The sequence below is a fragment of the Leucoraja erinacea genome, chromosome 6, assembly GCF_028641065.1.
Source record: "Leucoraja erinacea ecotype New England chromosome 6, Leri_hhj_1, whole genome shotgun sequence".
Classification (NCBI taxonomy): Eukaryota; Metazoa; Chordata; class Chondrichthyes; order Rajiformes; family Rajidae; genus Leucoraja; species Leucoraja erinaceus.
Genome location: NC_073382.1, coordinates 70538306 through 70561412, shown reverse-complemented (window position 1 = coordinate 70561412; position 23107 = coordinate 70538306). Strand labels below are relative to the sequence as shown.

The 23107-nt window shown below is 41.7% G+C and overlaps 1 protein-coding gene across 1 annotated transcript in view; it reads left to right on the top strand.

Annotated features, from left to right (window-relative positions):
- Nucleotides 1–23107, top strand: part of LOC129698283 (progesterone receptor-like) — a 231062-nt gene that overhangs the window by 54097 nt on the left and 153858 nt on the right. Inside the window, exon 3 of the mRNA XM_055637338.1 lies at nucleotides 2427–2569. Within this exon, the coding sequence (XP_055493313.1) occupies nucleotides 2427–2569 (143 nt within the window). The remainder of the gene's footprint in view (nucleotides 1–2426; nucleotides 2570–23107) is intronic.

Below are 23107 nucleotides of genomic sequence, written 5' to 3'. Positions count from 1 at the left end.
CTAGCCCACAGCTCTGACAACATGCTGTGCACCACTTCCACTGGGATTGAAATTTTCCTGCCTTCTCTCTCTCTTCTAATTCCTGATTCACAGCTACTTCTCAGTGGTCGAAGGGCCAATGCAAAATACTTAGTGTGTTGGAAGGAACTGCAGATGCTGGTTTAAAGTGAAGATAGACACAAAATGCTGGAGTAACTCAGTGGGACAGGCAGCATCTCTGAAGAGAAGGAATGGGTGACATTTCAGGTCATCTCTTCTGTTTTTAAGGATCTGCAGAAACTCAGTTTAGAGCATAACCTCAGCAAAACCCTTCACATCTTTCACAGTGAACCACGTGTGAACCAAAAACGTCTGAATAAATATTTGGGATTCAGCAACAGATTTTGAAATGTCAGTGTGGTAATTTATGATTAGTTGCAAAGGGCATGTAGTTTTTTGTCTCCTTACTTGTGTTAAAATGAATCCAACCAAGTTACTCTATGATTCTTGGAATGATAGGGCTGCCCTCAGTGCAGAGATTAATTTAATTATTTTATTGGATGAAGGTGCCACTTTGTAGCTAAACAGCCAACCTTTGAGAATGTCAGATTAGGTCATCTTCTTGAACTACTGCCCTCCTTTTTATGTGTAGTCCCACAACATGCCCAAGTAGGGAGTTCCTGGATATAGATGCAATGATAATGAAGGAATGATAATATATTTCCACGTTGACATTCATCTACTGCCCTTATCCTTGGTGGTCGGGATCATGGGCTTATATCCTCCAGAGTGAAGAAGAACAAGTTGCAGCTGTTCTTACACATTACCTGGAACATCATCACTGAACTATATCTAGCAACTTAGAACACCAGAGCTTAATTTGTAAAATTTATTTTACCATGTCTGCAATAATGTTGCACTCCTTGGCTGCATCTACACACTGTTTGATTATAACACTGGAATAGTGTCTCATCAGTGGTTTGAAGTGATCTTTACTACAAGTGCTGTCAAAATTGGCAGAATATTGCACATTTTGATTTATGACTAATTCAGAAGTTTACAACAAGCAAGCTCTTGCATTCCGTGTGGAAATCTGTTAAGTATGTCTCAATTGTCTTTTAATTATTTCTCAATCCCAAGGTCTGATTGAACTACACAACTGCCATTTCCCTTTGCTGTGACAATCATGATTCAACTACCAATTAAAAGAACAGTCTGGGTTAATCTTGGGAACTACAAATGTTTGCCATTGAATCCTCTGTCCACAGGAGACTTTTAGTGAGGAATATTTAAGACTTTATCTCAATTGACAGATTTATTTGGTCATTTTTTTTGTCAAGATTCATGTTAGGTCCCAAACACAAAAAAAATAAAAGTGTCTTCAAAATAGATAACAGTGGAATGCTAATGTTTCACCTTTTGCAAAGAGATAAATTCCTGCTTAATATATTATATTTTGCAAACTGTTTTCGAAAGGAAAGTGTGATTTTGTTTTTCTATTCTTCTAGCAAAAAAGCACAGTGCGTTTTACTTTGTTTTCTTCTGTCCCTTTCACGTCTGTTTAGCAGGAATGTATTCCATTATGTGAATGTTATTTCTCCTTTGATATTTCAATCCTGACATAATATCACACAACAATATTAACAGTGGCTTGATTTTTGTGCTGCTTTATTACAAATTTGTATTTGGTTAGACCTTGTGTCATAGGAGGCAGTTAACATTAATACGTTAAACTGTAGCCTTCAGTAATATCTTAAATAAATCATATCATGAGAAAGAGGTGCCACAATTTGTTCTTTAGTCCACTGGTTATGTTTTACAGTCCTTTGAGTTGATGCCCACATGGGAAGGATTATATGTTGTTTAGCATTGCTAACTCTAAAGGATTGAGTTCTGAATTGATATCAAAACTATCAAATAGTGCAGTTGTTTTAATATGAGAAGCAAAGTGTTAAATTCTGAACCAGGCAGATTGCTTCAAGTCAGTCTTTACCTCTGTTTCATGCATTTCCAGCAAATTGAGAATTATCTTAATAATGATTGTGATTACTGGATCAGAGAAATGATCAAAGGTTCTTCTGTTATTTCCACCATAGCACAGCTATTAATTGGCAATGGGCAGAAGACAGATGATCAGACAAAATAAAACACAATTCCCTGCAAAAATGGGCTTCAAAAGAAACTTTACTAATTAGCAATTAAAAGTCAGCTGTTTAGCAGGGGTTTATTCCATCAGCAGCTCTATCACTTTGAAAGTCAATCTATTCATCTATCTGCATATATTCTGAATGTAGCTAATGTATTATATGTAGAAAGTGTTACTAGATTGGTGAATTTTCACCCGCTATAGATCAAACTTTTAAAGCTAATGTTTTATTTTAATTATTTTTAATGGTACGTCGAACCACTTTGAAATATTTTTCTTTCTTTCCTTCTCTTCTTTGAAGGCCAGAGAATGGAAGAGGCCACTTTGCCCCGGGACTGAGTCTGCAGAAACTCTGTCTGATCTGCGGTGATGAAGCCTCAGGTTGCCACTATGGAGTCCTTACATGTGGAAGTTGTAAGGTTTTCTTCAAGAGGGCTGTTGAAGGTAAAACACTTTTATATTGCATTCAGCAATAGTCTTGTTGCGATTTTCCCCTGGCTGCATGTTTGTGAATGTCTTTTGTTCACATTTTCTCACACTTTGCACACTATAATTCCATGTCCATTCTGCAATCATATTTTGAACCTGCAACCATTTGAGTTTTGTAAGATTTTCAAGTTACATTGTTGTTTCTTATATAATTTCAAATATGATTTTTTTTTAAAAAGAGGGTTTTCCGAGCTCTGAACTACATAGACTATTATTGTCATTATTGCACTATTATTTTTTTTTGTGTGTTTATACACTGAATTTTTTTCCCCTCATTTATTACATAGTTTACAGTGTACTATGATTACATATTCTGTTGTGCTGCTGCTAGTAAGAATTTCATTGTCCTATCTGGGACATATGACAATAAAATGCTCTCTCTCTCTCTCTCTCTCTTCCTCTTAAATATTTGTGCTGGTCCTTTAACATGCAGATTCCCTTTAGACTGGATGTTCATTACCATTGGGGTTATTTTTTTTGGGGTGGGGGTGGTCTACGGTCCATAAACACAATGCATGATACATGTCAGAAACTTAGCAAGTGTTTAGCAGCAAGGCTACGTGATATGGACAAAAGTATATATCTGCACATAAGCTCCCAATCGTATTCATAGAGCATTGTTTGCCAGCCTCTAAACTGGTCAACTCGTATTTTGACTGTGGAGAGTTAACATAAACCTCTGCTCCTCTCAAAACATCAGTATCCTTTATTGTCATTCAGACATTTCAGTCTGAACAAAATTGTATACCTTGCAGTCATAACATAGAATAAAATAACAAAACACACACTTAACACAGTTTAACGTCCACCACAGTGAGTCTACCAGGCACGTTCTCACTGCGATGGAAGGCAAAAGTCTTAAAGTCCTGGTTTCTTCCCTCCTCATTTCACTCTGTGTTGAGGCGATGCAGCTTTCGATGTAGGGAGCCTGCCGGGTGATGGTAAGCCCAGCAGCCGCATCCAAGCTCCGCAAACGGGCTGGTTCAAACTCCGCGGCCCGGGGCGGTCGAAGCTGCCGAAGCTGCCACCCTCCAATCCAGCAGAACCTCCGAAGCCGGGTCGTCGCCACCGCAACGCCACCACAGCCCCGAAGTCGGCCAGCATTGGAAAGTCCTGACTCCGATTTATTTCGGAGCCTCAAGGTCAGTCCCAGTTGGAGGCCGCCAGCTCCGCGATAGGCCTCAGCACAGATGGAGACGGGGGATACGACAAGAAAAGGTCGCATCCCCCTGAAGGACGAGACTAAAAATAGTTTCTCCCCCCCCCCCCCCACATACGCAACTAAAATAAACAGAATAAACTAAACAACAGGACAAAAGAAAACAAAAAAATAATAAAAATCAGACGGACTGCAGGTGAGCCGCAGTTGCTTGGTCAGTGCCGCCACTTCCGGAAGGATTACTGAGAGCTTAAACAGTGGTTCAGAAATGTTGGACTTGGAAGCATGTGCTTTTTGGATTGGTTCGGTCTGGAAAATACCCATTCTTTGGGATGAAGCTCAACTGGTGTAAAGCCTTGACAAAAAAACAGAGGTGGGATTTCATCTTGCCCTTTCATTCATTGCATTGCAAGTCGGGTGAGGCAACACGTCAGCTAAGTACAACTCCAGAGATCAGCCAGTAATAAGGTAGTCACAGATACGTAAATACACACTCATTCAGGCATTGCTAAGTACCCACCCCACTAAAGTAATTCAACACCAACCATCAACCTACAATATAACTTTTTTTTTTTAAAGTAAATGGATATCGCACATCATCCAACAAAATCCTTCAAATATCGGGAGATTTTCTCTGCTTGGTAGACCTCCACTCGAGGCAGACCAGGTTGTTTCTCATTCTCCTCGTGTGGAATTCCCTCCTCAACCTCAACAGAAGCACTTTTTAATTCAAAACTGAAGTTGCAGCAAATGTTTCATCTCCAGGCATGATTTTGTTGTGGCATTCTTTCCTATTTACTTGTTTTTATGGAGGGTGGAAACGTTGATATGTAAAGTTGACCTCAATTCACTCTGTGATATGTCATGTGGTAACCAAACGGGAACCAAGATGCTTTTAGTTTCAGTTCAGCCTCCAAGCATTTTCTTGATTCCTTCTTTAAAACTCCATCGGTGGTCTTGTGTTAAAGAAAGGAAGACCTGTGCCAAAATCATATGATTTAAGAGATTTTGGCTGGTGAAATCTTTAAAATCTGCAGTGATTAGCATCCACACCAATCAACTTTGTAAAGCAATCTTTGGACACTGACATTGTTAACAGTTGAAACTAAACGATCCATTGGATATGTACCTTGTGTATCAATTATAACTGGTTACTGGTTACTGGTCAATTATAACTGGTTACTGGTCAATTATAACTGGTCCAGCATTATCAGCGTGGAATCTAGTCTGTTGTTGCCAGGTTGGTCCCAATGTTCACAGGCAGATCCATTACTATTTCATTTGATGCAAAGACAGTTTAGTTTAGAGACACAGCATGAAAACAGGCCCTTCAGCCCATTGTGTCTATTTTGAGCATTGATCACCTGTATAGTCGTTCTACATAATCCCACTTTAGTACTCTACACATGCAGAGAAAACCCACGCAGTCACAAGGTGAACGTACAAACCCCTGCCAGACAGCATCTGTAGTCAGGATCAAACACGGGTCCCTGGCACTGTAAGGCGGCAACTCCACCACTGCACCACTGAAAATGGCATTTACCTTCTCTTATACTGGCAGTAGACTTTAGCACTCACATGGTCTACAAGTACTTCATTTGGCAAAAAAGTACACTTATTTATCTTTAGATGCAAGCCTGCATTTTTTAATCCCTCATACTGGAAGTGTTTGTTCCTGGAGGGTCTCACAGCCAGGATTTTATTCAAGTATGCAATGACCCTGGAAGTAACCTGCAGCAATCCATTTGGAGGAAAACGGATGCAGTCAAAACTCCCAATAGCAGTAGGCTACATGTGCACAAACCCATTTATGTGTTGATAGTCAAAACTGCTTTGACTCGGGTTCTAACACTATTGATATGTATGCCATATTCAGCTTGATAAATTGCAAATGCTCTAAAAATGCTCTAAAAATGGTAAGTTGTTTCAGGTATAAAACTATTGACAATCTTTTTGTAATCTTCATTAATCCTAATAAATCCATTTGGCATTAAGACATGTGGATAGGTTTCAAGGTCAGTTTATTGTTACATGTACCAATTAAGGTACAGTGAAATTTGAATTACCATGAGTGATTAATATTAACAGTTCAATTACTTTCTATCTGTGAAGCCTGCCAATTTTTCCCACCAGTTTTGCTTCCATTGTATAAGGTATGAACCTGGGCTTGAACGGTTTACAATCAATATAAATTCCCCTTGTGTATTCCATGACCTTCTGGTAATATTTGCACATAGCCCATGACAGGGCTGCCAACTCTCACGCTTTGAGCGTGACACTCACGCATTTCAGCCAATTCTCACGCCCTCACGCTGAAGACAGAATTCTCACGCTAAATAGAGTCCCTGCACAGCAAAGATCCTATAGCGGAGCTAAAGGATCTTTGCTGCACAGTTTGTCTCTTTGCGCCATATGACAGCGATCTGCACGGATTGGGGAAGCGCGTCGGTTGCACGTACATGTTGTATAACTCTGACTATGAAGATCTGAATGGGCTTAGAATGACCATTTAAGCAAAACTGCCCCCACTTTCCCCATTTTGATTCTTGAGATTAATATCACTTTGCTCTGTTAACAGCGTTAAAGTACTTATGAGGTTGAGTTAGGAAAGGGAACATGTTATTTCTTTTTAGTTTGCTTTAATTTGTTAGTTGATTGTTTGTTGAGTGCCATCATTTCTGAAAAGGTCTTAAAGTAACTTAACTGTTATAAAGCAGTAATAAGTGATTTTTGACCAAACAATTGGAACTTGCATAAAATGTTTGCATTATTAGCAGGACTGACAACTCTCACGCATTGAGCGTGAGACTCGCGCATTTCACAAAATTCTCATGCTCTCACGCTGATCACAAAATTTCTCACGCTCAAATATCTGCGGGTGCTGAAAGTTCAAAATAAAGCAAAAATTGTTTTAGAGGTGCGCAAAATCCACGAGGGGAATATCGGGTGAATGCATAGTCTTTTTCCCAGGATATGTGATTCAAGCACTAGAGGGGATTGGTTTAAAGCTGGGCTATCAAACTACCGGCCTGCAGGATGATTTGGGGGAAAAAAAAGTTGTTTAGTTTCTCCCATGCAGATGGTGTAATAGGTGAGAAACAACAGCGGTGGGCCCAGCACCAACCCCCCTCCCTCTTCCCCCCTGAGGCAAGCACACACCTCCCACCCTCACCTCCGGCGGCTCTATGTCCGTCGACTGCTCTGTCTACACTCCATGGAGTTTTAACCCCGGCCCGGAGCCAGGAGCGAACCGGATGAGTGCCGCCTCCAGAGCCTACTATGGGAGGGGGAACGCCCCCTCCCACACCCTCCCCCCCTCGGTCGCTACACTCCCTCGCAATTTCTCACACTCAGCTCTCATACAATGTTGGCAGCACTGCCCATGATGAAAGTTCCTATAATCCAGTGGGATTTCCTTAAGACAACATCTTCCAAACAGGTTTGATCCAAAACCTGCAAACAACTACTGGTGGCATGATTTTAATCCTGTGCTTGGTATTTCAGAGTCACATCAGCTAAAACTTTAAATCTTTCACCTGTGTAGGTTTTCAGATTAAACTGCATATTTAAGATTGCATATAGGATTTTCTGACCTAAAGTGTAAAGCTGAAAGACCAATTACCTTCCTGACATTAACCAATGCTCTATTTGAATCTATTATTAAGTCAACTCTTTAACATTAAAAACAGTGAACAGTTCTTCTGGCTCACTGTCTTCACTGGTTTCTCCCAATCGTTGAGATTGTTGAAAATTTTGAGCCTTTGTTTTTTTGGTTTCATTTATGTTTGTTTAACTTTATTTTTATTTGTACAAACTTTGATATGGCCTTTAAAACTACACATGCGGCACTTTTCTTGCTTGAATAAGCCTGCTGTTGGCGTTGTCATCATTTGGAGTGCTACTCGCCTCTGACTCTTTTAAAAGTGATGTTTAGTTTGCATCAGAGTAGTTTGTGCTGCAGCTTTCTCCTTGAGCATGTTGTTACAATGAACACCTGGTCTCTCTTCCATGTCCTGAATATCACTAACTTGCCAATTCCATGACTGTGCAATTGTCAGTGCATTCTCAAAGATCAAATTTGCCTCAAATTTCCAATCGCCCCTGAAACCACTTATCTTTTACTATAGATGAGCCTAGCTTTTAGCACCTATTGAGTAGGCTGCTATAATTATAGTTTCCCTCCTTGACTTGGTAATGTACTAAAAGGATGCAAAGTGCTGGAGTAACTCAGTAGGTTGGACATCTCTGGAGAGCATGGATAGGTAACGCTTCAGGTCGAGACTTTTATACAGATTGACTATGTGGGGAGAATAAAAGGTGGAAAAGGGGAGAGGCAGGACAAAGAGTGACAGGTAATAGATCGACATCGGCAAGGGGGATTTTTTGACAGGCAGGTGGTTGGAACAAAGGCCAGAGATAAGAACAATATGTGTGAGATAGGTTTGAAGAGTAACAGATTGTGAAGTCAGGTGGAGGAAAGTAGTAATGGGGGGAGGGTTGCAGAGGGGAGATATTAGTGGGAGTCCAGGTAGGGCCCTGGGAGAAAGAAATGGTGCAGGGAGAAAATGGAGAGTAGGGAGTTAGATGTTACCTAAAATTGGAGAATTCATAGTTCATATTGTTGGGGTGTAAGCTACCCACGTGGAATATGAGGTGTATATCCTCCAGTTTACATGTAGCATCATCTGGCAATGGAGGAGACCCAGGATAGAAAGGTCAGTGTGGGAATGGAAAGGGGATTTAAAATAGTTAGCAACTATGAGATGCAGTAGGCTTTGGTGGACCCAGCGCAAGTGTTCAGTGACCGTTTTGCTGCTATGTACCAAGTCATTATCTTATTTGGTTTTCATGACCATGAATTAAGCTTAAGGGCCTGTCCCACTTTCAGGACATAATTCAAAACCTCTGCCGAGTTTAAAGGACCTAACAAAAAAAATCAAGATTGTGGTAATCTACGAACTCCTACGACCTTCACTCTTATGAACTCATACGAGTATGTCTACGAATTTCCATGACTATTTCGATGCCCTCCTTACGAGTAAAAAGTTGCAATTTCTTTCATCCCGACCATTTCTTTACTCATGGACATTTTTTTATCGGGCTGAAAAAAACGTCCCAACTTACCTGATGCCACGAGTACCTACGGCTAGCATAATGAGCCGCTACGATTTATCTACGAACTCCTACGACCTCCTACAGACTCGTTACGAACATTCTGCAAGTTTGAATAAAGGGGAAAACTCAGGAGAATTTGTGAATTAATTCGTGAAAGTGGGACAGGCCCTTTAGAGTTCATTTGCCTTCCTTGGTTTTAGGTTAAAGTAATTCTTCAACACATCCATCAATTCCTGAAACATTTAATCACGAGGAAATCCTGGGCGCTCAGCAGGTCTCTGCGTAATTGACACATTGAAGCACCCACAGTTTGGGTTGGCCAGCTTACTTTCATCATCAAAATTGTTTGCAAAAATATTTTTGCAATATTTCTTCCATGTGTGCCTTTGAGAATCTCATTTTGCAATCAAGTCAATTACTGGGAACATTGTCGCTTTCTCTTTCTCTCTTTTGCACATTGGCTGTTAGATTTTCCTTCTGTCCCTTCCACTGTGATTTTTTTAAACTTTGCAAAGAAGTGTATTTTTTTCTCATTTGTGGTCCTTTCTGATGTATATATTTATTTTCCATTCAGGAACAATTTTCCTCAATGCAATTATTTTGAACCAGAAGGACACTCTCCCTGTCTTGAGTTGCTTGCTATAGGTAGTCCATATCCCCAAAGCACGTAGGAGCCCAGCTTACTGCTCACTGTCTGACTAATGTCAAGTCTGAGGGTTTGATCTTTAAGCTCCAGGACTGCAAGCAAATAGTTCAATGAAAGTGAAGTCGCAAATGTATAAGATGGAGAAGAATTGGCCGTCATCAGTCTGCGAACTGAGTATAGAAGTTGGGATAGTATGTTACAATTGTACAAGATGTTGGAGAGGCTATGTGAAATATGCCATTAAACTACGAAGAGTGCAGTGAAGACCAATGAGGATATTGACAGTCCTCAAGGGCCTGAGCTAGAAGAAGAGGTTGGGCAAGCTAGGACTTTATTCCTTGGAAGCATGGAGGCTGAGGGGCGATCTTATAGGGTGATTTTATAAAAATCATGAGGGGAATAGATAGTTTTAATGCACAGCATTTATTTCCCAGCGTATGGGAATCTAGAACAAAAGGGCATACGTTTAAGGTGAGAGGAGGAAAGATTTAACAGGAATCTGAGGGGCAACTATTTCACACAGAGTGTGGTTCATATATGGAACAAGCTGCTAGATGAAGTGATTGGGGCATGTACAATGACATATAAAAGCAATTTGGAATGGTACATGGATAGGAAAGATATAGAGGACTGTGGGCCAGGAACATGCACATTGAACTGGCTTGGATGAGGCATTTTGATCAGCTTGGATGAGATGGGCTGAAGGGCCTGTTTCCTAACTGTGACCAAAATACCATCTTTATGCATCACAGCAACAGTGCTAACATAACTTGGTTTCAATCATAATTTGCATAATTACAATACATCTTAACATTTTTATTGATCAGGTTTGCTTTACAGAGCTGTTAAGTCCCATGGTTAATGATCCGCCATTTATAGTGATGTGATAAAATTCTGATGAAGTTCTTTAAGATCCTTTTGATTTTCTTCCTTGAATTTTACATGGGGCATGGCTAATGCTGGGTCTGTCTTTATTAAATTAAAACTGAACACATAAGAATACTTTTAGTTATTGAATGTTGCCTGCTTTATACAATTGTCCATTATCTGGGTAACAATTTTTCTAAAGACTCTCGTTGTGGTGTTTCAACTAAAGTGAATGAGGGAGAGGAGAAAAAATTATCTTTATCTGTGTTCTGTCATCTGTGTTCTGTCATCTGTCTCCAGCTGGGACAACATGGACCACACAGGCAGCTCTTTGTTTTCATCCATACAATTTTTCAAATGTGAATGTAAAATTAAAAAAAAAACAGCAGGATATTTTGCACATTATTCAAAAACATATATGTTAACAAAGTAGCAAAATTAAGAAGTACTGCACCAAATTTAGCAATACCCCTCCCCCAGAACTTTTATCACCATTTCTGTATTATTCTGTTGTGCTGCAGCAAGCAAGAATGTCATTGTCCTATCTGGGACACATGACAATAAAACTCTTGACTCTTGATTCTTGACTCTTATAGTCATATGTTAAAAAAGCAAATTGCACAAAAGTTCGTAGGCCGTTCATTTGGCGGGGAGGCAGGTTCTATGAGCCCGGGAGGGAGGGGGGGGGGGGGGGGGGACTGTTAATTTTCAACGGTTTCAAAGGTCTTTTATTGTCACATGTACCAATTAAGGTACAGTCATATGCAAATTACCATACAGCCATATGGAAAAAAAAGCAACAAGACACACAACATAAAAGTTAACATAAACATCCACCACAGCAGATACCCCATATTCCTCACTGTGATGGCAGGCAGAAGTCCAATCTTCTTCCTCTCTATTCTCCCTGCGGCGGGGCAGTCGAACCATCCGTCGGGGCGATCAAAGCTCCCGCAGCCAGCGGTGTAAGCCCCCGCGTCGGGGCGATCGAAGTTTCCGCGTCGGGGCGATCGAAGTTCCCTCGTCAGGGCCATCGAAGTTCCCACGTCAAGGCGACAAAACACCCTCATCAGGGTGGTCAAATCTCCAGCGTCGGGACGATCAAAACTTCTGCGATGGGGCAGACAAAACTACTGCGGCTTGGAGTTCCCAAAGTCGGTCTCTGACCAGAGACCGCAGGCTCCGTGATGTTAAATCCGTAAGTACCCATGGTTGGAGCCCTGAGGTCGACCCCTGACAAAGGGATTGCGGGCTCCGCGACGTTAATTTCCTGTAGGCACCCGCGGTGGAGCTTTCAAAAGTCGGTCTCCAGCAAATGCCGGCAACTCCTCAATGTTAGGCCGCAGTGCAGTCGGAGATACGATATGGAAAATTGCATCTCTGTCGAGGTAAGAGGTTAGAAAAACGTTTCCCCCAACCCCCACCCCCCCACATAAAACAAGCTAAAGAACACTAAAAACGTACATTTAACACATACTATTTAAACACAAAGAAGGAAAGGACAGACAGGCTGTTGGAAAAGCAGCCATTGCTGCAGTAAGTCTGAATTTTGTACCTTTCATTTTAATTTCACAGTATCTGTGTATTTTGAATGATTGTATGATGTATCGCACTTTGTTGTGAAAGATGCATTATTTATTATGTTTAAACGGAGTATGCCACACTTATTTTCATCACCATGATGTAAAATGAATATTTGTGCGTTTAATCATAAAGGTTTCATGTGAATCCAAAGGAAGGACTAGTTTTGTAAGATTTCTAAATACAGCATCTTGTTGAAATAGAGTACTGAACTTTCATTTTCTTACATTTCCATTCATGAAGTATTTCAAGCTAAATGACAGATTGTGCTGGCAATGATCCAAGGAAGATTGTTTTATTTCTGTGTTTGCCCTTGAGTTCTAGATACTTCTATTCAAAACTTGGTGATTTCCGTCTTTTGCGTAAGTTGAGCTTTATCAACCAGATCATTCAATTAAATAACATCAAATATTAAGCTAATAAAATTATTCCTCTGCCTTTTCAACAGTTTCCTGCTTGAATCTTGCACCATGTGTTAAATGTTAGGAGGTTCTGTACACGCTATGTAATGAGTTAAAAGAGATTTTAATTCCTTAAGCCTGGAACTCTCTCGTACTCGTTTAAAGATTGTGCTGTACTGATATGACATGATGTTAATGTCTGTAGCAATTTTGGTTTGGAAGTAAATTTATAAAACCAGCATGGCATAGTGGCGCAGCCAGTAGAGCTATCGTTTCATAGTGCCTGGCAGCATCTGACGGTGTGGGTTTCCTCCAGGCACTCTGGTTTCCTCCCACATCTCAAAGCCGTTCAGGTTTGTAGGTTAATCAACCTCTGTAAATTGCCCCTGTTGTGTGGGGAGGGGATGCGAAAGGAGGATGACGTAGCACTAGTATGAACAGGTGATTGAGGATTGGCGTGGACGGACGGTGGGTTTATGGACCTGTTTCCATGCCGTGTCCCTAAACTCTAGACAATTCTAAAAGGTGTATTCTGAGAAGCAAGAATTATTCTTCTGGATATTTATGAAAAATATTTTGGGATTAATATTCAGATATGCAAAAGGGATCTCAGTCGTAAATACGATTTTGTGTTGTCATGGGCTTTCCTTCTCCTCCCCATCTACCTCCCCCAACAATCAACCATTAACAATACCAGATTATTATTTCTCTATCTAATGGTTTGACTAGCATAGCTGGGACATGTTGGAAGTGTGGGCAAGTTGGGCCGAAGGGCCTGTTTCTACACTGCATCACTCTATGACTCTATGAGTGAGACTCGGCAATGTGTTGCACCCTGGACAATGCTTTTGTGCCCTATATGATGCAAGCTGTGGCTTCCTGTTCTGGAACATTCCATGGGCAAAACAGTGATTAATGTTCTCCTGGAGTAGAAAGAGAAATAGAAGAAGTAAGATACCTTCTGTGACTTGAAAATTGACTTTGGCAGATTCCCAGGAGTAAGTCTCTTTAAAATTTTCAGTCGTTGGAGCAATCTAATAGAGTGGGAAAAAGTTAGTTATGCAATTATTAGAAAAAATAGATCTCTCTTAAACCCCAGTGGCCCAAAATGATGATACACTCTACCCTTGTTATTACAAACCTCTTTATAACAGATTTTGGTTATAGTGGACGGAGTGTCCCCATAGTAATCAGACACCACTGCCTCTTTAAGAACACAGGCTGCTAGTTACACTGCGGGAGGCCATAGAAATTGACAAGTAATTGCTTCGATCGACACTGGTATAATGGTACTCTATTAAACAATATAAGAAACCACCTTTAGTTTGTTTAGCTTGGGGTAACAAAAATACATTTTAACTGTAAAAAGAACTTTGTATTTGAAAACAATTTGTTGTTTCAAAGAGAGTGACCACTAGGTGGATGGAGCGAATGCCTTACTAGGTAAACGCGGACAATCGACAAGAACAAACTCCATTCCACGCCCTATGGTCCGTTATAACAAGGGCTATCTGTAGTTTGAACAAAGCGAGACAAGACGCAAGAGTTTGTCAACCCTGAGGCAGTGCAGGGAATGAGAAATATGGCAGAGAGTTGGTGTTCTTGCCAAATGTCCAGAGATGTATCAGAATATCTATGCATCTGCAGTTTTGCTTCTGCATGCGATCAAACTTGCTGAGTTTGTTGACTGACTGCAGCAGTTTCAGATGAAACACTCAACAGGCCAAGGAAGCAGCTTTGTTTGGCTCTACTTGTCACTATTGGTAGTCTGTGTATTTTTCAAAGTCTTTGTGTTATCAGTGATCTTGTAGTAATTGTCTGACTGCTGCAATGAAACTCCATTCCCAGCCCTTATTTCAGTCAAATTTAGATTTAATAAGACCACTGGATTTGGAAAGGACAATCATGTAATTCTCTACTACATCAGAAAAGAACTAGTGAACCTACAAAATTATACCACAGGAATTGCTGATTGGTATGGGGTTTCTTATTAACTCTGAGAAAAAGTATCAAAGTTTTTAGAACATTTCACATGACGGTAACCATTAATAGACGCACAAAGCTGGAGTACCTCAGTGGTCAGACAGCATTTCTGGAGAAAAGGAATGGGTGACGTTTCGGGTCGAGTCTGAAGAAGGGTCTTGACCCAAAATGTTATCTATTCCTTTTCTCCAGAGATGTTGTCTGACCAGCTGAGTTACGCCAGCTTTTTGTGTCTATCTTCAGTTTAAACCAGCATCTGCAATTCCTTCCTGCATTTGAGGTAACCATTAGTTTTTTTTCCTCTCAGTAAGTCCATATAATAGTCTAACAATAATCAAACTAGAGTCAGAATAATGTGTTCCAATCTCATATTACCTTTCAGCCACTGATGATGCTATTTCAAAAGCATCCCCAATTACATGTGAACTTCATAATTTTATTTGAAATTCAAAACCTGTTTGCTCCCCTCAAAATAGTCTTCATTTTCTCCAGATAACCTTCCCTCCTCAAAAACAGTGTCATCAAATGTTCTGCCATTTGCTTCTCTGTACAATCTATTACATTTTGATTCCACCATGGCTCTGACACTCAAATCACCAAGAACAAATCACTCCTGATTTTGTAAGTTTTGTCTTCTAAAGATTGTGGTGGTAGATTTCACATAATTCAATTCCGCTTAAGTTAGACAGAGTGGTGATTAACAAGAGGCGAGTAACCTTTCTATTTTGCACTGGATTACATCCAATGATATAACTTCCATCTTGCCCTGCACCCACACTTGACGATCCATCAATTTCCCATTCATTTTAAACATTTCATCTTGCTCCCACCCTGACCTTCAGTCTCTACATGTGTCCAAAGCCAAAGCCTTGTGCCCTTCCATTCGCAAAGAATGTACAATCAATTGAAGGGCCGAATGGCCTACCCCTGCACCTATTGTCTATTGTCTATTTAATGGCAAAGATTCAGCTAAAACTGCACTTCCCCGAGTGTCACTGGTATGACCTGATCGCATTTTTTGAAATCAACTCTGCATCTCTGTCTAACCTGGGACCCTAAAATTGACCCCTGGCCAACAGTACCAAATAGATGAGATTTGAGAAATACATGGCAGAATGTGATGCATCTTTGTGGCTGGTCCATTCCCCACGATGGAGACAGAGATTTAGAAAATAATGGGAACAAGTGCACAGGAAATTGTTTAGCTTGATCTCCTTGCAGATACCTGATCAGCTTCTCTTTCAAATCCATGCACCTTCTCCAGGTCAAAGATGTAACTATGGGATATCACTTGGGCTAAGATTATCTTTTTGTTCGGTTCGTAGAACAGTATTTGTTTTAGTCCTACTCGGGGGAGGTGGGAATGAGAAAGGGCAGGAACCCTTGCTCTATACTTTCACTGGTGCATTCATGACACATTGCTACTGCTTCCAGCGTTCATACAGAACACAATTTTCATTACTTGTCGCTGCCAATTTGCTCTAATATTTTTTTTATCCTCGTCCCTTTCTAAATCTCTGCATCAAATCGCAGGGGGATGGACTAGCGGCACATATGCATAACAATCTTACAGCTATCTTGTCAATGCTTCCTCTCACCTTGCCATCTACTAGTATTCCATTCTCCCATTTCCTCTGTTCCAATTGTATTTGCTGCAATATTGAGACTTTCCACACAGGTGTTCCTGAGTTATCTTTCTGAACCATGGTTACTGCTCCACTATAGTTAAATGTGCCCTGAAATGCATTGCCACTATTTTCCACACCTCTGCTCTCAACCTGTCTTCCTGGACACAGTGCAATCTATAATTCCTTTGGATCCTAGCGTCTACTTTACCAGTCTTTGCATCCAATAAATCATCTTTTGCTGTTCCTGCCAGCTCCAAGCTGATTCAATTACCTTTCCCTCCATCCCCCTTTGTTGCTCCCTGGTCCACTCGGTGACTTTCTCCCCACCAGCCACTCCTCTGCTTGTGGTACTTTCCCATGTAATGTTTGGAAATGCAACACCAGTCCTTTGCTCTCACCTCTTCTCACCATCTAAGAACTCAAACATTCCTTCTGGATGAATCAATGATTCACTTACATTTCTACTAAAGATGATTCTGTAGCAGGGTCTCCACCCAAAATATTACCTATTCCATTTCTCCAGAGATGCTGTCTGGCCTGCTGAATTATTCCAGCTTTTTGTGTCTATCTTGCATTTCTTCTAAATCAGGCATGACATTCAGTGTTCACAGTGGTCTCATCTACACTGAGATGAGAAGTGAATCACAGCTTGGGGACTGCGTTGTGGAGCTCCTGCATTCAGCTTGAGCTTCCTGTTACCTGCTACATTAGTTCTCTATCCCACTCCCACTGACCTAATCACTGAACTCCCGCACTTTATAATGAGGCCTGCAGCACGCTTGAAGAGCAGCATCTCATCTTCTCGAAACAAGCAACTTCAGATGCTAGTTTACATAAAAGACACAAAGTGGTTTACATAAAAAGGACACAAAGCGCTAACTCAGCAGGTTAAGCAGCATCTGAACATGAATAGGTGTCATTATGGGTCTCAAGAAGGATGCCAATACAATACGTCACCTATCCACATTCTCTTACAGATGCTGCTCGACCTGCTGAGTTACTCCAGCATTTGCATCTCATATTCAGTATGGGCATGCTGCAGCTTCTGAATACAATGTCAAATGCTACAACTTCAGATACATTTCTTTGACTGAACCAGAACTGGCCATTTTTGCTACTGGCCATCCATCTGTTGTGTTGGTTTGTTATCCCTTCCTATTAGCATGACCTGCTAGGCATGTTAATGTTGGCAATTTTGCAACTTTTTAAAGCATCTTTGTTGGTATTCTCACTCTCCATCTGCCTGCATCAAACAATTGACTGGATGACATGCTTCAATTTATCTCCGGAACAACACAAGCCGCACCTCTATCAGAGATATTCCCGTTGTCCAATCCATCTCTCCCCACCTTGACTGCAGCGCCTTTCCCAGGCTGACAAACTCTCTGAGCTGAAATGTTTCCCATGTTTCTCTGTCCACACATGCTGCCTGGCCTGCTGAATGTTTTCAGCAACTTCTGTTTTTAGTTCGGCCTAATCATAGTTGGCGCTGACATCGTGCCCAGAAGCCCAGAACTCTGTTGCCAGAAGGTTGTGGATAGTCAGCATTCTCCATGGCTGACTGGTCTCATGTAAACAAGATTAGAGGCTGATTTTTACAGTGACCATTTGACATTTTGACGAGTATTGTGTAAGAAGGAACTGCAGATGCTGATTTAAGCCAAAGATAGTTACAAAAAGCTGCAGTGACTCATCGGGACAGGCAGCATCTCTGGAGAGAAGGAATGGGTGACGTTGTGGGTCAAGACCCTTCTTCTGACCTTTGACATTATTTGTCAGGTGGATGTAAATTAGTTTCCTTGGCTGCAAAACATATTTGAAATATTATTCAATCTCTTTTGCGTTGGTGGGTTGTTTTTAAATTTAAATTTTTAGCCAGCAGTCCATTGCAAAATTGAAACTGATGAATGTTTGTTCCTTGTGCATCTCCAGCCTTGAAAGCAAACAGAGATGAGTAATTTTTCACGATCGTTGAGCAAGTATTAGGAAGCGTAGGTTGGTCACATTCTACACTGTTTTACATCATTGCTGCTGCATTATCATTGCAGAAAGAACTGCAACTCATCAAGTGTGCCCTCTGTTTGAACTGCAATCTATTTCTTCCTCGAGTGGGTTTAAAATAAAATCATGCAATTGCGTCTGTAGTGGTTTCCTGGGTATGCCTGCAATTAAGTTGCACGGTCAATTTAAAATACAATCCAAACTGTGATAGAAGTTCAGAATAACATCTCGGATTAATCCAGCACGTAGTCCTGATTGTGACATAATGCAAACAGAGTAACTCCTCGTCTCCAACCACTTGGGTAAGTGGGAATGTGGTGGATGTTGTATGTTTACATTTTGTGAAGTCATTTTGATTTTATCGTGAGTGATGGGTGGGGGTGGTGGTTTGATGTAGTTGTCAGACACACATTTTGTCCATTGGACTCTGTAACTGTAGATTCCTTCTCGTCAAGCCGGCATGGTTCAGACTTGGCCTCATGTGGGGCAGATAATGTTCTTTAAGAGGCGATAGTCCTGATAATTAACAGATAATGCACCCACTGCTGGGAGTGCTGGTAACATGGGAACAGTGAGGGTGGTGGGAATATGTCTTGCCCTGGGGGTGGGGGTTATTGTAATTATCCCTGAGGCATTTAGGGGTTAAGGTTTAAGGGCATAACAGTGGCACAACTGCTAGAGCTACTGCCTCAGCACCGGAGACCCAGATTCGATCCTGACTTTGGGTGTTATCTGTGTGGAGTTTGCATGTTTCCCTTGTGACCGCATGGGTTTCCTTCCACATCCCAACGATGTGCGGATTTGTAGGTCAGTTGGCCTCTGTAAATAGCCCCAAGCGTGTAGGAAGTGGGATGACATTGTTAGTGGTGGCGCCTAACGGCAGCGGCTCGACTACAGTTGTCTGTCTTTTTTTATTTTTGTCTTGTTAAATGTATGTCTTGAGTTAGTTTTTATTTATTTTTTTAGCTGTGTATATGTGTGTGTGGGGGGGGGGGGGCTGTGGGGGGAACCATTTTAAATCTCTTCCCTGTGCGGGGACCCGACTATTCACTGTCGGGTCTCGGATGTCGTTGGGCCTAACATCGTGGAGCCGGCGGTGACCTCCGGCTGGGACTAACCTGGGGGCTCCAGTTGTAGAGCCTGCGGAACTGACATCGCGGAGCTGGCCAACTTCGGAGCGGGAAGAGCTGTGGTGGCGTGCGGCTGCGACCCGACTTTTGGAGTTCGGAGGCACCGGCCGCAGACCCGGTGGACGGGAACATCGGGAGCTCACAGGTCCCTGGTGGGAGACCGCTTTTCCGAGCTCCGCAACGGTGACTCCTCCCGCTGGAATCGCGGGTTTAAGGACATGGAGCCGGGGCCTAACATCGCCCGGCGTGGCTTACACGGCCTCAGGACTTACCATCGCCCGCCGGGGGCTTTAACTTCGGAGCCCCAGTTCGCATCGACACTGCAGTTGGACTGCTGGACCGCGGGAGAAGGAACAAAGGGAAGAGATAAAGACTTTGCCTTCCATCACAGTGAGGACATGTTGGAGACTCACTGTGATGGATGTTTATGTAAACTGTGTTAAGTGTGGGTCTGGGATTGTTTTGTAATGTAAAAAAAAAACTGTAGAACTGATATTTCGTTCAAACCTAGGTTTGAATGACAATAAATTGCATTCTATAAATTGCATTCTATGACATAGAACTTGTGTGAATTGATAGTCGGCGTAGGCTTGGTGGGCTGAAGGGCCTGTTTCAATGCTGTATCTTTGAATCAATCAATTAATCAATGTTGTTTGCAAATGCTTTTACTTCATTATTGAGATTGGTGTTGAGTTTCATCATCATCAAATGTAGGAATGTTCCAGAGCTTCCTTTTCCAGGTAATATATCGCATTAGACATACCCAAAAATGAAGTGGCAAACTAGAATGCATGGATGCTAACAAGTCCAAGATACTGTAAGTTATCCTGCAACTAGTGGATCAGATCAAAACTATTGTTGACAGAGATACAAGGAACCACAGATATCAGAGTCTTCAGCAACAATCAAGATGTTGGAGAAACTCAGTGTGTCAGTATGCATCTGCAGAGGGAATGGAAGGCACCATTTTAGGTTGGAACCCTTTAGTAGGAAGAAGGGTCCCGACCCAAAATGTCCCTGTCCATTCCCTCTGCAGATTCCGTCTCATCAACCAAGTTCCTCTATAGTTTTACCACAAGTCATGAACACTGATAGATAATGAAACAGTTAACTGGAAAATGAGGCTCCAAGAACATTGCTATTTTTGATGATGATGCAACACACCATGAGTCTCAATAATAAAGTAGAAGCATTCACAACAACCTTAAGCTTTAAATGTCTCAGGGATAGCTCTTCTTGGCCATCTCCATTAAACCATCAAAGAAGCCAATCTGCACTCAATTATATGAATCCCTACAGTACCAGGAATGTGTTGTGTATAGATCTTGACAACGTCTCTGCTTTGTCGCTGCAGACTTCTGCAGTGTAATTAGTCGTATCTCTTGGAAACCTATTGTGATACAGCTTCAACACTGGCATCCATCTGGGAATATGGAACAATTACACAAGACAAAGCCAGGACAAATTCATTCACTTGTAACCGTTGCCCAACTTGTGTGCAAACTTATTGATCTACTCGTCAATGCTACTCGTACAAAAGTTGGTGGGTATATGGATCAAGCTGCCAGAGGGGATAGTTGAGGCAGGTACTATAACAAGATTTGGAGGACATTTGGACACATACATGGATAGGAACGGCTTAGAGATGCGTGGGCCTAGTGTAGATGGGGCAATTGGTCGGTATTAGTACGTTGGGCCGATGACTAAGACTCTATTCAAGCAGGTCCTCTCAAGCCCATGACTTCTACTACTCGATTATGTAAGGGTAGCAGTCATTTGGGAATGCCCCCCTCCTGCAATTTTCCTTCCAAGTCATGGAGGCCAATTATGGGACTGCAGTGGTTCACGATGATGGTTTGCTTGCATCTCCTCCTCAAGGCTATTTTTGGGAAGGGCTGTTAACACTGACCTTACAGTGATACCCTCACCACATTTGGCCAATGCAGCATTGAATGATTGAAAGATACAGCATGGAAACAGATCTTTTGTGCCACCAAATCCACGCAGAGCGTCAATCACCCGTCAGACTTGTTCTATGTTATCGCAAGTTCACTGCCTACACACTGGGGGAATTTTGCAGATGTTAAATAACCTGCAAACCTGCACATCTTTGTAATGTGGGAGGAAACCAGAGCACCCGGAGGCAACCACGCAGTCACAGGGACAACGTGCAAACTTCACACTGGCAGCACCCAAGGTCAGGATCAAACCTGGCGCTGTAAGGTAGCAGCTCTACCAGCTGTGCCACTATTGATATAAAAATCTATCAATGTAATTAAATTATGAAGCATGCTGGCAGTTACATGAGGATCTGGTCATGTCTGAGAACAGGATGGATATCTGAAAAATGTGGATGATACGTGAGCTTGAGTATAAAAATATAACCTAAATGCACAGTAGCTCACGAAAGAATCTCTGTCAACGTTTGGGCAGAAGGGCCGATTTCCATGCTGTATAGCTCAATGACTCCATGATTCTACGACTATAGTTAAATCAAATATATAAAGAGAGCACAAAAACATTTAGCATTTTGATGTGCAGATTTTTAAAAGCAGGAATGTGTATGGCTACATCCAGAAAAGGCAAATGGGAGTCCTGAGTTTTATAGACAGATGGAATGAATTTAAAAAAAAAAATAGGAATTATTAAAATGTGGGATAATCCAACTCAAATGTAATAAGAATTGATGAGAGCTAAAGGTTTTCTTTTGTGAGATAGAAGACCTGTAAAAGAGGGACTGCAATCACTGCCAGAGAAATCATTACGAATGCTTTCAGCGGTCTGAAAGTGAAAGTGTGACAATGAATCGATAATGGGGAGATTTACATTTACAATTAATTAAAAGGACAACTTATTAAGATTTGCAAAATCTAAAATCATACAGACAAAAATACAACTGCCTTAAATGCTGGTGTTCATCTGTGGTTTCTCTGATATTTTAAGAGAAGTAATAACCTATTTAAAGTAATTGAGTTAACATCTCTCTTACAAAAGTGGCTGAAGACATGTTCCTCCATGCTATTCATGCACCTTAGTCAGACTGATCCAATCAATTTCCACCTGCAGCTCTGATGTTAACTCTTATACATCTTGTCCAGCAGCTGCCACCCTTATCATTAGTGTCTCTGTCATTGTATGAATTGTTAAAGGAAAATAAATTGAATGCAGCCCATGTATTCAATAGATGGCAACCATGGTTGTAAGAACACTGAAACAAGGTTTAAAGGGCCTGTCCCACTTGGGGGCGTCATTTGCGCGCCACGACATGCGCGCATGGCGTGCATTACGCATGCATAGCGTGCATTATGCGTGCATGGTGACGCAGGCAGTGACGTGCGGTCGCGCACGGCGCCCCAGGATTTTAGGATTCACTAAATCTTCGCATGCCACCGGAGTGACGCGCAAATGACGCCCACGAGGGACAGGGCCTTAAGGGGCTGTCCCACTGCGGCGATCTAATCTGCGAGTTTACAAGAGTTTGCCCTCGACTCAAGCTCGCAGCATGGTCGACACGTGATCCAAGGAGGTCTTATGAGGTCACTGGAACTCTCCTTCATGCTCGAGGGAAGTTCCCACATACATCAGTTTGGTCGAGGAAAGATTTTCAGCATGTTGAAACATTTTCCGTGAGTAAAAATAGGTTGGCATGGTTCTTTTGAACTCGTATTGCAGTGGAGTGGGGCTGCTATTTAGGTACAGGCAGTGTGTGCAGACGGTCGATCCAGCAAAACCAAACTCTTGTCTGCCTGCACATAATCCATATCCCTCTATTCCCTGTATATTCATGTGCCTATCCAAAAGCTTCTTAAACATCACTATGTCGTCAGCGAACTTGATGATGGAGTTCAAACTATGACTGGCTACACAGTCATGAGTATAGAGTGAGTACAGCAGGGGGCTGACCACGCAGCCTTGAGGTGCTCCTGTGCTGATTGTTTTCGAGGCTGACACATTTCCACCAATACGAACAGTCTGTGGTCTT